The sequence below is a fragment of the Mauremys reevesii genome, linkage group 1 (genome assembly GCF_016161935.1).
Source record: "Mauremys reevesii isolate NIE-2019 linkage group 1, ASM1616193v1, whole genome shotgun sequence".
Lineage (NCBI taxonomy): Eukaryota > Metazoa > Chordata > Testudines > Geoemydidae > Mauremys > Mauremys reevesii.
The window spans coordinates 252,344,563-252,360,118 of NC_052623.1; the positions used below are offsets into that span (position 1 = coordinate 252,344,563).

General features: G+C 47.2%; 1 protein-coding gene across 1 annotated transcript in view; it reads left to right on the forward strand.

The window, feature by feature from the left end:
• The window catches only part of LOC120409388 (sodium- and chloride-dependent GABA transporter 1-like), a 52,902-nt gene that overhangs the window by 21,413 nt on the left and 15,933 nt on the right, over positions 1–15,556 (forward strand). Inside the window, exons 4-9 of the mRNA XM_039547415.1 lie at positions 279–388; positions 846–978; positions 2,457–2,591; positions 5,886–5,989; positions 6,634–6,758; positions 8,107–8,219. Of these exons, the coding sequence (XP_039403349.1) occupies positions 279–388; positions 846–978; positions 2,457–2,591; positions 5,886–5,989; positions 6,634–6,758; positions 8,107–8,219 (720 nt within the window). The remainder of the gene's footprint in view (positions 1–278; positions 389–845; positions 979–2,456; positions 2,592–5,885; positions 5,990–6,633; positions 6,759–8,106; positions 8,220–15,556) is intronic.

Here is a 15,556-nt window from a genome sequence, read left to right on the forward strand (position 1 = left end):
ACCCTGCCCCCCAACCCGACTCATGTTTCCACACCCCCTGAACATCCCCTACCCTCGAGGAAGTCCTCACATTCCCTCACCACAACCCACAGAATATCCTGTTGTTACAATATGACTTTCTAAATCAAATGGAGCCAGGAGCAGCTTAACAAACAAGTATGTTCTAAATCATAACAGTGCAATGCATCAGGGATAAGTGACTGACAGAAGAGAGCATTTCGAGAACAGAACTGAGCCATGCTTCCCTAATTGTATCCTCTCCTTCCTCTTCCCATTAGGATCTGCCATGGCAAAGCTGTGGCAATGCCTGGAACACAGAGAGATGCTTTTCCAACTACTCCCTCAATGATACCACCAACCTGACCAGCGCTGTGACCGAGTTCTGGGAGTATGTCTGCAGCCTAAGTCAGGTTTCACCACTGCAGGGACCATCTCATCAATTTTGGGGGGCTTCTTGCTCATCCATTTGAGAGTAGCTTTGAAAGTCTCTGTTGGCGGCATGAAATCGTTCCTCAGACCGTGCTGAATGGGTGCTCTCTGTCTCCAGAGGGGGCATTCCTGCTAAATGTCCAGTTCATGTGCAGTTAAACATTCAGACAGAGCAATGAGGGTCAAAACACATCCCATCATCCATCCTTCTTCCTTCAGTCCCTCACACTGTATCTCATTTTCTTTCTGACCTTCATGTCTTTTGCCAATGTTTGGACTCAGACCCACCTTTTGTGCCCTCTGCCCGCATCTGGGCTCACCCCCATCCTTCGTTCCTTCTGCCTGTGTCTGGAATCTCAAACCATTCAGTCTCTGTAGATTGTACCTTTTTCTAATTCCATGTCTTTTGTCTGCAGGAGGAACATGCACCAGATCTCTGGTGGCCTGGGGGAGCCAGGTAACATCCGCTGGCCCCTAGCAGGCACTCTCGCTTTAGCGTGGGTTCTGGTCTATTTCTCTATCTGGAAAGGAGTAGAGTGGACTGGAAAGGTACTTTGTAATAATCAAGCAATACAGTGTTGGCTTTTATTACTGTACTCATCTCTCATGGTGAAATGTCCTCCAGATTTAATTTTGAGTGCCTGTAATTAGGGTTTACTGTGTTGCAAGGAAGAATTGGAGTGTGTGCCATTAAATTGTTTATCTTTCACAGTGGTAAAAATTGCCACAGGAGTTGCGGTATTCTAAGCATAGAACCATAACATCTCCAGACTGAGTATTGAACTTTCAGACTTTTGGAAAGATTTAAGCCAAGCTTTTAAAAAATGACATTCAAAGCCCAACTTGAAACACCATAAAGGGGCCTTTACCTCTCCTTGAGCACCCGCTCTCAAACTCAGGTCATTTTAGGGGATCAGAAATTGAGCATCCAGAATCACTGGTCTCTTTTCACCTCAGACTTTGAGTTTTGAGGCTGACCCTCGAAACAGAAACATATTGCTATTTCCTAGTGTATAACATTACAGAGCAGTACCAGAAAAAAGAAACACCTGAGAAATTGCTTAGTTTGGTAAAATGGTGCTACTGGAATATATTATGTAGGATGTAACTTGGAGTAATGGGATGACATTAAGAAAAGAGTAATCTAGACTGAATGTTAGAAAAAAATTCTTCACAGTAAACTTTCTTAGGTTGTGAATTAGTCTCCCAAGAAACGTGGGGGAAGCACCTTCAGGCAAACTAACATTACTTGAATCATTTAAATAAAGAAAGACAAGGCAAATCACTAGAAAATAAGGGCTAAGTTACTTAAATTGGTTACATCTCTGACTTCTTTGGCCCAAACTCATCACTTGTGCAATTCCACTGCTTTCGGTGCAGGCTCAAATTTATGTGATCAGTAAAGCCTCTTGTCGTTATTAGAAGAAACCCCCAATATTCAGAAATATTATTTGAAGAGAAACATAACACAGAATATGCAAGAAAAGTCTCAACCAGTTTCTTACAAAAGAGCCATTAGCCCTCAGTGTAAACTTCATGGAGGCCATGTCCTTCCCAAATTATCAGTCTTGGCGGGAAGAACTAACACACTTAGGGCATGTCTATGCTTACCGTGGAGCGACACTGCGGTGATCGATTCACCGGGGGTTGAGTTAGTGGGTCTAGTGAAGACTCGCTAAATCGACCACAGATCGCTCTCCCATCGACTCCGGTACTCCTCCAGAACAAGAAGCATAAGGAAAGTCGATTGGAGAGTTTCTCCTGTCAACCCAGCATGGTGCAGATACCACAATAAGTCGACCTAAGCTATGTCAACTCTAGCTACATTATTCACATAGCCGGAGTTGTGTAACTTACGTCGACTTAACCCTGTAGTGTAGACCTGCCCTTAGAGCCCAGTTCACTTCTCACTTACACCAGTGCAAATCAGGAGCAAACCCACTGAAGCTAGGAGAATCAAGTCACTGCTGTAGCTCTGACTGCAAGTGCCTCACTACACAACTAACATCTCCCTTTGTCTCTCTCAGGTTGTATATTTCTCAGCCACCTACCCTTACTTCATATTAATTATTCTTTTCTTCCGTGGTGTCACTCTACCGGGAGCCAAGGAGGGAATTCTCTTTTATATCACACCAGACTTCAGCAAACTCTCTAAGTCTGAGGTGGGTCCTGCAATGTTTAAAGCATTTATACAGCTGTATTCAAGTTCCTTGGCACTTTGAACATTTCAAGTTTCTCTCATTACCAAAAAAACCTCCCAATCTTAGAGTCTTAGAATCCCAGTAGCCACAGTCTTCACAGTCAGAGACAAAACTGGGCCAGATCCACAACTGGTGTTGATCAGTGGCGCTCCATGGAAATCCTGTAGTATTATCAATGGAGCGATGCTGATTTACACCAACTGCAGACATGCCCCTCTGACATGAGGATGCTCCATTACACTGATTAGTCTAGGGGTAGCTATTTGGGTTGGATAGTGCAGTCCTACGTAGAGGAGACAATGGAACCCTATATTGCCCATACCTGCAGTGCTAGATGTAGGTACGAGTTCAGCATTAGACATAGCCGTTATATTAGGTGGGAAGTGTTTAAATGGCAAGGATAGCCATATACTGTTTGCCTGGCTCAATGGGAAGCCCAGTGCAGTAGAGATGCTTGAGAAGGCAAGTTTCTCTCTGTTATAGTGTAACAATTTCTTAGAGGTCTGTGAGGTCGCTCGTCATGCACAAGTGATGACAACTGAATAGTCCTGATTGTCTAGAGCTCCCAATGGTCCCTCTTTATAGGAACCACTGCACTGTAACAGTATTGCCAACCCATGAGTAAGACTCCCCACAAAAAATTACAGGATTGGTTTAAACATCATGTCATATATCTAACAAAAACACCTTCTGTGGTCTTTTTATTAGCCCACTGAGTTTGGGGCCTTTAAGTTACACAGGGGCCACATTTTCCAGTTTTTCTCTGCAACTCTGCAGGCTAGAAACTACAACTGTTAAACAATGAAAGCTGAGATTCTCATGTGATCAGCTGACTCCTGGGGCTGGGGCTTTAAGAAAACACACCAGCTATGGTGAGACTTGTGATAAAACATGAGTGTAGGCACTCCTGCTCTAAGTACAGATCTTCAGCAGACTTCTTCCTTCCCCTTGCATTGTGAGGTGGAGAAAATGGTTCAGAATAATTAAGATACAATCTCAGCCCCACCCCCAGTCTCTGCCCATTTCTGGAACCAAACCCTGAACCAAAGTATTGTAAAGATTCTGGGATGTTCATTTCGAGCCAGGTTGCAGCTGGCTCTTGGTGTGTCTGGAAGCTGGGGAAGGCACAAGGAGATCTCCCCTTCTTGTGGCTGATGAAAAGCGCTGTACAAGAGCTAGGTATTATTATTGTGCATCTCCCAAGCACAGGGACTGTTCTCGGCTAGAACCCTCTGGGACATTAGCAACCCCAAAAAGAGCAAGGAGAAGCAAAGGCTGTACCCCCCCCCCCACCTCCTCCCCTTACCTGTATCGCTGGCTTGCTTTGGAGGGGTGTGCTCGTCTCATCCTTCCATATGGAGGTGCAGCATGTGCGCCCCCCGCCCCCTGCCCAAGTGCAAGAGGAATTATGTTTCTGTAACACTGACAGACCCTGGTTGTCGGTGGGCAGGATTTAACCTGGGGCCTCTAGAGCTTAGTGCATGAGCCTCTACTGCATGAGCTAAAAGCCAACTGCCTCTTAGCTAAGGCTGTAAAGCAACCTCATTAATCTCTCTCTCTCTCTAAGGGCTTGGCTACACTTGCAGCTATACAGCACTGGGAGTTAAACCTGTCTTTGTACAGCTGAGTAGGGAAAGCTCTGCAGTCTGTCCACACTGACAGCTACCAGCGCACTGTCGTGGCCACATTTGCAGCATCTGCATTGGCATTGGGAGCGATGCATTATGGGCAGCTATCCCAGCGTTCAAGTGGCTGCAACATGCTTTTCAAAAGGGGTAGGGTGGAGTGTTACAGGGAGTGTGGGGGAAAGAGAGTGGATTTTTGGAGCCGACACTGTCAGCAGCTGCCTTGCAAGTTCCAACCCCATCCCCCACCCCCTCTCACTCACTGAAAGCAAACAACAGCTGTTTGTTTTTTTCCTCACAAACCAGATAAGCAGCCGCTCGCTGAAACGGACCCCCCTTCGTCCCCCGCGCTCACCGCTTCTCTCTTCAAGCAAACACTAGCTGTGGGCGTTCCAATGGGAGCCCCTCCGCCTCTACTCATTCACAGCAAACAGGATCTGTGTTTGTTTATTTGATAAGCATCTCCGGGAGCCCGGAGTTCACAACAAAACAAAGAGTGAAACCTTCACTTAAAAGGATTAGAGGAAGTTTCCGGAGGTCAGTCACTGCATACTAAGCTTACTCCCCGTTTACACTGGCGCTGCAGCGTGCAATACTCTTTATTCCTCTCAGGGAGGTGGAGTACAAGCAGCGCTGTAGCCACGGAGATACAGCACTGTATGTGCCTTGCCAGTGTGGACAGGGAGTGAGTTACAGCGCTGTGGGCGGCTTTATTGCACTGTAACTCTCAAGTGTAGCCAAGGCCTAAGTGTTCAGTGCCAGGAGGTGGGTGGGTTACACTTCCATGAGGTAACATGTCTCCACTTGGGACGCCCACCCCCACACAACACAGGCTAGTGTCTTAAAGCACAATCTCGCCCTTAACAACTTTCTTCCATTACTGTTCATCTCCACCTGTCTCTGTGCTCCTGAGTTCAGGCTGACTCTGGAAGTGCTGAAATATGGGGAGAAAAGCCATTCTCCCGGCATTTCTAGAAGCAGGAAGTACTGGAAATCAAGTGGGAAAGCCTGTTCTTGTGCGATTCCAGTCCTGCCTTGCTGGCCTCAGAAGCTCTGGTTAGGTTGGATAAGCAGCCAACTTTTTAGGTGTTTATGTGAAAGGAACCCAAATTTGAAATCATTTGAGGTTCTCTAGTCAGTAGTGCCTAGGGGTTCCGGGGGGGCAGTCAGGGGACAGGAAACAGGGGGGTTGGATGAGGTGATCCCGGTTGGTGGTGGTCCTGGAAGGGGGTGATCAGGAGACAAGGAGTGTGGGGTGGGATGTTGGATGGGTCAGAGGTTCTGAGGGGAGCAGTCAGGGGCGGGAAGTGGGAGGGGCAGATAGGAGATAGGGTCCAGCCTGTTTGCGGAGGCACAACCTTCCCTACCCAGCCCTCAATACAGTTTTGGAACCCCGATTCAGCCCTCAGACCGAAAAGTTTGCCCACCCCTGGTGTAGTCTCTTACCTAAAACTTCATCAAAATCAACATTTTGACTGTTCCACTTGTCACACTTCCCTTGCTACATGCTTTAGACACGATAAGCTGTCATTCAAAGAAGATCTAGAAAGCTAGATGGACAGATTGGATTATGCAGAATGTTCCGACAGTGCTACGGAATACTGAGTCATGGCTTGTTCTTCCCTTGCAGGTCTGGATGGATGCAGCCACACAGATCTTTTTCTCCTATGGACTGGGGTTGGGATCTCTGATTGCCCTGGGAAGCTATAACTCCTTCCATAACAATGTATACAAGTCAGTATTCTTCAAATACTTCTACAATCAGAAAGACACACAGAGGCAAACTGTGAACCCCTGTGTGACATTGGCAAGCGTTTAGTCACAGGGATATTCCCATTGCAGTCACCGAGACTACTCCTGCGAGTAACTACTCACCAGTGTAAGGGGTTCACAATCTGGCCCATAGTACCTGATGCTGTACGGTCTCTAATTCACCAGCATGCAACCCAGGCCTCACCACTCATCCTCATATCTGAATGTCTTCTGGCCGCAGGATATCACCAAGTTACCCACCCCACCTCTGACCTTCACCTCTCACTGTCACCTGTCCACAGCATGGTAACATGCCTCCTCATGTAACCCACACACCTTCTGGGTGTGGTGTTCAGTCCCATCTAGTGGCACTGAGATCGCTTAGAGAAAGAGATAAAATGATTCTGCTCTACAGCCTTAGCTAACAGCCAGTTGGCTTTTAGCTCATGCGGTAGAGGCTCCAGAGGTCCCAGGTGCGATTCCGCCCCCGACGACTGGGGTCTGTCAGTGTTACACTCAGGCCTCATTTTCACCCTCACCTCATCTGCTAACTCTGAACCTGTTCTGATTCGCTGACTGGACTAGAAATGCAGAAGATTCTCTCACATCTGTGTTTGCTTTTCCAGAGACTCAATCATCGTCTGCTGTATAAATTCCACCACCAGCATATTTGCAGGATTTGTGATTTTCTCCATTGTTGGCTTCATGGGTCATATCACCAAGAAGTCAATTGCTGAGCTGGCATCTTCAGGTAAGCAGACATTGCATGTGTAGTGTTCAGACTAGCAGTGTGATCCAGTGGGTGGGGCACTGGCATGGGGGTCAGGAAAGCTGGGTTTTATTTCCAGCTCTGCTACTGTCCTATTATGTCACCTTGGACAAGTCAGTTCACCTCTCTAGCCTCTGTTTCTCCCCCTGCCCTAACAACACTGCAAACTCATACGCTTTGTAATGCCATTGAAGCTCAATGGAGTTACAGTGGTGTAAATGAGAGGAGAATAAGGCCAGTTTTAGAGGAGAATTTTTATATATTGTGCACAACTAATTCTATTAAACTTACGAGACCAGAGCCCCCACTGCCTTCAATGCAGCAATGCCAGTTTTCACAACTGAAGATCTGGCCCATGAAGTGAGTGAAAATGACCCCCAAAAAGAAAACAGGTTCCAAATGTTCAGAATGTGATCATAGTGAATAGCATTTTGTCAGTCAGCGTGGTGTTCTCACGGAGCCTTCCTGACTGGGGCACAAGTGTGTAATTCAATTTCCTGAGATGGTACAGAGTTGTAGGACTGGATGGCTCAGGAGATTGGGAATGAGACAAGCTGAACAGATGTGAGGAATGGCCTGGGTCCCAGAGGAATTTGGGAAGCCTATTCCTGACAGACTCAGGTGCTCTTTCCACTCAGGTTCCCAACACAGGAAATTCTGAGGTTTCTTGTTGTTCTACGCCTGGATTGTCTATTGCTCAGGATTGCTGCACTTAAGGAGGCTCTTTATGGGCGTAGCCCTTTGTTAGAATTTTCCCATGGAGTAGTTAAGCTCTGATCCGATCAGTATTCTCACAAGAGCTGGCTGAAACTCAAGGTTTCCTTTTTGTGGGAAATTCTGACATTTTTGTTCTGAATTCCAATTTCAACTTTATCAAAGAGGGTCTTTTTTTTTTCAATTTTTTCCCCCAAACAAAATTTTATTGCAATCAACATGTTCCCCCCAAAAGTTTCAATTTTGACTAAATGGCATTTTGGGACTGAAAAAAATCCTCTTGGAAAATGTTTGACCAGCCCTAATTCTCGGTAACACAGTATACGCATTACCAGAAAAAGTTTGATCTCCCAGTCTGTTCCTGCATCACTGATTATGGTAACAAAATGGTATTATTGTTTAAATGAGGGAAAAGATGAATGGATTCTCAAGTCCCTCACCTCTCCTTTGTGCAGCACAGGGCAAGGGGGCAGATTTTCGTGGAGCCCATAATAAAATATTGGCAAGTTTTTGCTGTTGCCATCTCTCGGTTTAATAGTCGTTTTGAACGCCGACATGCCTCATTGTTAAAGCGCTTTAGAAACATGAACTTTTCAATATATTTTCATTCTGGTAGGTCCAGGACTGGCTTTCCTCGCCTACCCACAGGTTGTCACGCAGCTGCCCATGTCCCCTCTCTGGTCGATTCTCTTCTTCTCCATGTTAATGATGTTAGGCCTTGACAGCCAGGTGAGACAACACGCCGGGGAAAGTGGGGTAAGAAGCAAAGTTGTGGTTAGATGAGAACCACCCCGGATGACAGTTGTCTATCCCCCTCTGTCAGTCCTGTACAGTGTTCCATCTGATTTTTTCCATCCACGTGCAGAATGAATTTTGTTATGTGCACTGCCTGGGGCCTCCATTCAGCAGGGCTGGCTCCAGGCACCAGCAGAGGAAGCACGTGCTTGGGGTAGCACATGCTAAGGGGCGGATTTCAGTCCATTCTTGGGGCGGCACAGTCCAGGCGGCTTGTTTTTTTTTTTTTTTTGGTTGTTTTTTTTTTTTTTTTCCTTTGGCAGTCCAAGCGGCCTTTTATATGTGACGTAATAGCCATAGAGCAGATGCTTCCTATGGCGATGGAAGGGGGTTTTCTGTTGCTGTAGTTAATCCACCTCCCCGAGCAGCAGTAGTTAGGCTGATGAAAGAATTCTTCTGTCAACCTTGTCCTGTCTACATCGGAGGTTAAGTCGGCTTAGCTATGGTGCTCAGAGGTGTTCCTGGTCATGATATGGCTTCCTTGGCTTAGAAAGCAGCTACCTTGTCAAAAAGACTAGATTAGATGGGGGAGGGGTGGGAATCCAGCTCTCCCTCTCCCCAGACAGATTTCCATTCAGAGCCAAAGGCCCTGCTGACAGAAACCCTATTGTTTGAGCAGGGGAAATTTGCTCAGTTTTGATGGCCCTTGACTGCTCTGTCACATCTTCCTTCCTCCCTCCCTCCCCTCACCCCTGCAAAATGGATGATCTGATCTACAATTACAAACTGGTTGTAGCATTCATAAAACTACATGAAATTCATAAATGGACACAGACATATTCCCCAAACTGTCACACCTAATGCCCAATCAAATCTAATCAACCCAGCTGGAGTTTCACATGCTGAACGTAGAGAGCTAGGCTTTCGCTCTGAACTCTTCCAGAATTTGGGGGGTGTTTCACCTCAGCCCCATCGCTAGTAAAAAGAGACAACTCTAGTGGCAGTGAAAGTGTTCTCAGTTTCTCAAGCGCCCTGGGTAAAAGCGGCTGGCAATGTCACGGAGGGAGCAGGCACAGTGTCTGGCTGGTGCTCTGGCTAGTACTGGCAGCGAGGCTCCAGAGGAGCTACAGCCAGACCTCTTTCCTGCCAGAGGAACGCGAGTTGTGGCTCTAGAAGAATATCCTGTGAGGACACTGGAGGGGGCAATATCAGGGTGTACCAGAAGATCCCAACCCACACACACACAAAACAGAAGGGACTGGATGGTACTTATGTATTTTGCACATGATAACTTGCATAACTTTTGATAATGGGTCTGTGGAGGGGTTGTGTACTCCTCAGCCCATAGAGAGCACACTGAGCTGAGGTGGGAATGCAGCATTAGGCAGGCTCAGGTGCCTGAAAAAAACATTTCTGGATAAACAGCAGAGATCGGTGGATACCTCAAATTTATGAATGTTCACCTGGATAAAGACTTGAATCCCCTCCTGCTTTGTTTTTCATTGTTATTGGCATTAAGGTAGCATCTAGAGAACTCAACTAAGATCAGGCCCTCCTTGTGCGAGGCAGGTACAAATAGATAATAGGAGACAGTCCCTGCTCTGAAGATCTTACGATTCAAATAGACAAAACAGAAAAAAGGTGTGAGGGGAAATGGAGGCACAGGGAGGTGAAGTGTTGCCCAGGGTCACCCAGCAGGTGAGTGGCAGAGCTGGGAAAAAATGCCAGGTCTCCTCAGCCCTGGGCCAGTTCCCCGTCCACTGGCTCATGCTGCCTCTCTGGTGCCCCTTATTTGTCTGTGGTCTGCAAGTGTTCATTTCTGCTGAACGAGTTTGCTGGCAGGAATGTTCACGTACAAGGGAAATTTTAAGCAAATACTAGAGAATATTTATAAAAGACGAATTTGGCAATAGTAATTGTGAGTATTCACCTGGGAGACCTGATTCCAAGAGATTCCACTCAGAGACAGAGAACACAGGCACCAGGATTTCTTTGTACTGCAGTAGCTCCTGGCCTGTTGTACTGGGTGTAGTACAGACACAGGCAAGTTAGCTTACTTTATCAAAGGAAATATCAGCTATTCCCGAGTGACACGTCCAAATCACCAGACACTGGCTGATTCCTGGAAGGCTTACAGAAGCAGTGGGTTTGGAAGGGGAAGATGGTAGTGCCCTTCCCAGTTAATTCCGGGAGAGCATTCTGTGCATATGGGGCAGTGCAGGAGAAAACCCACACCTTATAGGAAACCTTGTGCCGTGGCCTGGTCTAGTCCCACTCTCTGGAGGGACACCAGCCTGTTGTGATGGGATCTGACTGCTGAATCCTACATGCTTCTAGCCCCTGGGTCCAGGTAGTGACATAATAGCCATAGAGCAGGTGCTTCCTACAGTGATGGAAGGGGTTTCTGTTGCTGTAGTTAATCCACCTCCCCGAGCAGCAGTAGCTAGGTTGATGAAAGAATTCTTCTGTCAACCTTGTTGCGTCTATATCGGGGGTTAGGTTGGCTTAGCTATGGTGCTCAGAGGTGTGGCTTTTTCACACCCCTGAGCACTGTAGCTATGCTGATCAAAATTTTAAGTGTAGCCCAAGACTTAGAGAAGTTCCCTGTAGAGCCCACCTGGTGGTGGGAGCTCTGGTTTCTAGTTAACCCCTTCAGGGCAATGCGTCAGTAAAACAAGGAAAACACGGGCTTAGCAAAGGGATTTCTTAAACATAAACACACACCCCTTACTCTTAAAAAGCGCAAGAGAGTTTTATTTGTGAGTCCTGGGCAGGGGCGGTTCTAGGTATTTTGCCGCCCCAAGCACGGCAGGCAGGCTGCCTTCGGCAGTTTGCCTGCGGGAAGTCCCCGGTCCTGTGGATTCGGCGGCATGCCTGCAGGAGGTCCACCGAAGCCGTGGGACCAGCGGACCCTCCGCAGGCATGCCGCCAAAGGCAACCTGCCTGCCACCCTCGCGGTGACCGGCAGATCACCCCCAGTGGCTTGCCGCCCCAGTCACGCGCTTGGCGTGCTGGTGCCTGGAGCTGCCCCTGGTCCTGGGTTTGGTTCAAAACCTTAGGGGAGGTAAAGTCCTTCCCTCCTCCACTCACTCCAGCTTGTCTTCTGTTCCTGGCGATGAAATGGCTTCCTTGGCTTCAAAAGCAGCTACCCTGTCAAAAAGACTAGATTAGATGGGGGAGGGGTGTCTCTCCCCAGACAGATTTCCTTTCAGAGCCAAAGGCCCTGCTGACAGAAACCCTATTGTTTGAGCAGGGGAAATTTGCTCATTGTTGATGGCCCTTGATTGCTCTGTCACATCTTCCTTCCTCCCTCCCTCCCCTCACCCCTACATAGCTTCTCCACCTCAAAATGGATGATCTGATCTACAATTACAAACTGGTTGCAATTGCATATAGCATTCATAAAACCACATGAAATTCATAAATGGATGTGGACATATCCCTCTGTGATAACTATAAAGGGAAGGGAACAGCCCTCCTGTGTACAATACTATAAAATCCCTCATGGCCAGAGACACCAAAATCCTTTTACCTGTAAAGGGTTAAGAAGCTCAGGAAACCTGGCTGACACCTGACGCAAACTACCAATAAGGGGACAAGATACTTTCAAATCTTGGTGGGGGGAAGGCTTTTGTTTGTACTCTTTGTTTTGGGGGTGGTTCACTCTTGGGACTAAGAGGGACAGGACATCAATCCATGCTCTCCAAATCTTTCTGAACAAGTCTCTCATATTTCAAACTTGTAAGTAACAGCCAGGCAAGGCATGTTAGGTTTAACTTTGTTTTCTCAACTTGTAAATGTTCTTTTTTTTGCTGAGAGTATTTTACCTCTGTTTGCTGTAACTGTGAACCTAAGGCTAGAGCGGGTTCCTCTGGGCTCTATGAATCGGATTACCCTGTAAAGTTATTTTCCATCCTGATTTTACAAAGATGATTTTTACCTTTCTTTCTTTTTCTTTCTTTCTTTCAAAGCCTTCTTTTTAAGAACCTGATTGATTTTTTCCCTGTTTTTTTAGATCCAAGGGAATTGGATCTGGACTCACCAGGGAATTGGTGGAGGAGTCTCTCAAGGCTACCCAGGGAGGGGAAGGTTTTTGGGGGGGAAGACAGAGTTTTCCAGAGAACTCAGAAATCTGGGATGGTGGCAGCGAGACCAGATCTAAGCTGGTAGTTAATCTTAGAGGTGTTCATGCAGGTCCCCACATCTGTACCCTAAAGTTCAGAGTGGGGAAGGAGCCTTGACAACCCGAACTGTCACACCTAATGTCCAATCAAATCTAATCAACCCAGCTGGATTTTCACATGCTGAATGCTCCCACCGAAAACCTCAGACCGGGACTTATTGCAGATATTATTTGGCAAACAATCTCAAATAATGCGTAAATGTTCCCAAAGTAGCTAAGTTCACTGGAAGAACTATTCTCTGTGGATCATTCACTCGGCTCTCGTAAATAGTTCGATATAGGACAATAAATCGCCTAAGCACTGTGTGGAATTATTGATGCCTTTGCTTCTCAAATATCACCTGAAAGTCTTAGAGTCCCATATGACTGTCAGTCTCACAGGGCATGGAGCTCTTAGGGAGCTGTCAGTTCCTGGGGGAGGGGGTGCACGAGGCATCAAAAGCAAAACAAGCATTTAGAAACACAGATAAATAGATGTTGAGGGTTTCTATCTGCTGTAACAAAGTTCCTCCTCTACCTTGGTGGGTCCTGCGCTTATTGGCAGATTTGCTCACCTCAGTGATCTTCCCCTCTGGTGGAACCCACAGTCTGGGTCAACTCCTCCTGTGTCTGATCAGGAGCTGGGAGGTTTGGGGGGAACCCGGGCCCACCCTCTACTCCGGGTTCCAGCCCAGGGCCCTGTGTATTGCAGCTGTCTATAGTGCCTCCTGTAACAGCTGCATGACAGCTACAACTCCCTGGGCTACTTCCCCATGGCCTCCTCCAAACACCTTCTTTATCCTCACCACAGGACCTTCCTCCTGGTGTCTGATAATGCTTGTACTCCTTAGTCCTCCAGCAGCACACCCACACCCTCTCAGCTCCTCACACACGCCCCTCACTGACTAACTGGGAGGCTTTTAACTAGTTCCAGCCAGCCCTTTATTGGCTTCAGGTGTCCCAGTCAATGTCGCTATCTCCACTGCCTTCTAGAAAGATCTTAATTGACCCAGGTGCCTTGATTAACCTGGAGCAACTGCCATTTGGTTACCACAGTACCAGGGATTTGTTTAGCCTGGGGCTAACATACCTGTTCCTCACTACTTTACTGTAGCCATCTGGCCTTGCCCCATCACACTGCGTACTGGAGATTTCCTCATTCAGTGTATGATTTACACATAGAGCGTGGAACCCACGATGCCGGATTCTGCATGCAAAAAATATGCCTACATTTGCTCATGCAGTAACAACTGTGCATGCAAATAGGTAGGTAGGTGCCTGGCTAGTCATTAGTACACACAGGCTCCTGATTTGCATGTGTTGCAATAACTGAGCACACAAATGCAAGTGTGCAATTGCACCAGTACTTCAGGCTGCCATTTTTGACAGTTAGCCCCACATGTTCTCAGAAAGCCTTGGTTGTGCACAGGAACATATTCTACACAGGATGGTCAGCAGCCCAGTCCATGACTGCTTAGTCCAGGCCAGGGGTAGCAAGGTGGTAAGGCTCTAGGGTGACCAGATGTCCTGATTTTATAGGGACAATCCCAATTTTGGGGTCTTTTTCTTATATAGGCTCCTATTCCCCCCCCAACCTCTGTCCCGATTTTTCACATTTGCTGTCTAGTCACCCTATAAGGCTCTGGTGTAAAACCACACCCTTAACTGGTGCTAGAACCCTTCAGAAGGCTGCTGAAGTTCTGCTGGCTCATTGTAGCAGGTGCAGCTCGTTATTGCACCTGGGCTAGAAGGGAGGTGGGAGTGGTTCCCTGGAGAGTGGGCAGAGTTGGTCCTGGAGGGACACCCAAGCTTGGGAGGGAAGCTAAGACTGAGGTTTATGTTTGTTTATGAGCTACCAATAAAACCAAACCCCCTGAAGGTGTGTGTGGGTCTTTGGTCAGTAAGGTATTGCTGTGCTCAGTGTTGAACACCTAACTGATTTAGGAGCCTAAATCTCATTTTCCAAAGGGGTTTAGGCACTTAGAACCCTAAATCCTATCAACTCTTAAGGGGGATTTAGACTCCGAAATCAGCTAGGCATTGCAATGCTAAGTGGTGCAACACCTAAATACCTTTAAAAATGGTGCCTCAGGGCCCATTTCAGTGAAGCACTAGGCACATGTTTAACTTTCAACATGCGCTTAAGTCCATCCTGGTTCAACAAAGCCCTTAAGAATGTGCTTAAAGTGAAGAATGTGTTTAAGCACATTGCTGAATTTGGGCCTAACTCCGGATCTGTGTGCTCTGGGGAGGACAGAGTCGGGACTCAGCCTGGTCACACCTGGGCTTAAGGAGAATTGATTTTCATGACACTAGGCAGCACAGGTTGCTGGAGAGTTAAGGGGAATAACAGGGTCTGTCTGTCCAGTAGCATCAGTAAAGAATCCTTTGTGTATTTACTACCACTAAATCCTGTCTCTTTGCGCCATGAGGGACATCACAAATTCTTATTCACAGCCGCAGTGGCATACATTGATACACCCAGACACATGCACCCGTTTTCACTTGTGGGTTTAGTTCTCATGCATCTAGACCCTCTTGCATAATATACTAATGATTCCTTTTAACTACCAGTTTCCAGGTCAGGCGTTTGCTCCACCAGGGGAGTTAGTTGCGCCTTGTGATTCCAAGCCCGCGTGTGTCCCATGTGATGCCATCTCTTACAGCTTATTCATGAGCATTTCTTGCTGATGGAATCAGAGTCCTGCAGAGCAGAAACACCCACCCACAAGCCTGTCTGCTGAACAGCTGTTTTTCTGCAGTTAAACTCCCTTTAGGCCGTCGTCTTCTCCTGCATGATACAAGGAGCTCTCCCGGAAGCCAGTGCGAGTTTTTTGTATCCTGTGGTGGGGGATGAATGCCCCTGGGGCTGTCGGAAAACTCTCTTGTCTGCTAATCGATGTGAGGTGCCAGCCTGCCAGTGACTCAATATTCTACTGAGTCTCCTGCCCCACCATTGATGGAATGACCAGATCCCGGCAAGAGGGGGGAGAATCAGGAATGGGAATAAGAAACAGGAAATAACAGGATCACCAACTCAGGTTTGGGGTGGGGGCGGGGCAGATGCCTATAATAGAAAAGTGACAGGAACAATGAAGAGACATGACAATATACTGAGGAAAGGGAAACATTTCAGAAAACACACCAAAGCCACTGTAAAGAGAAAGAA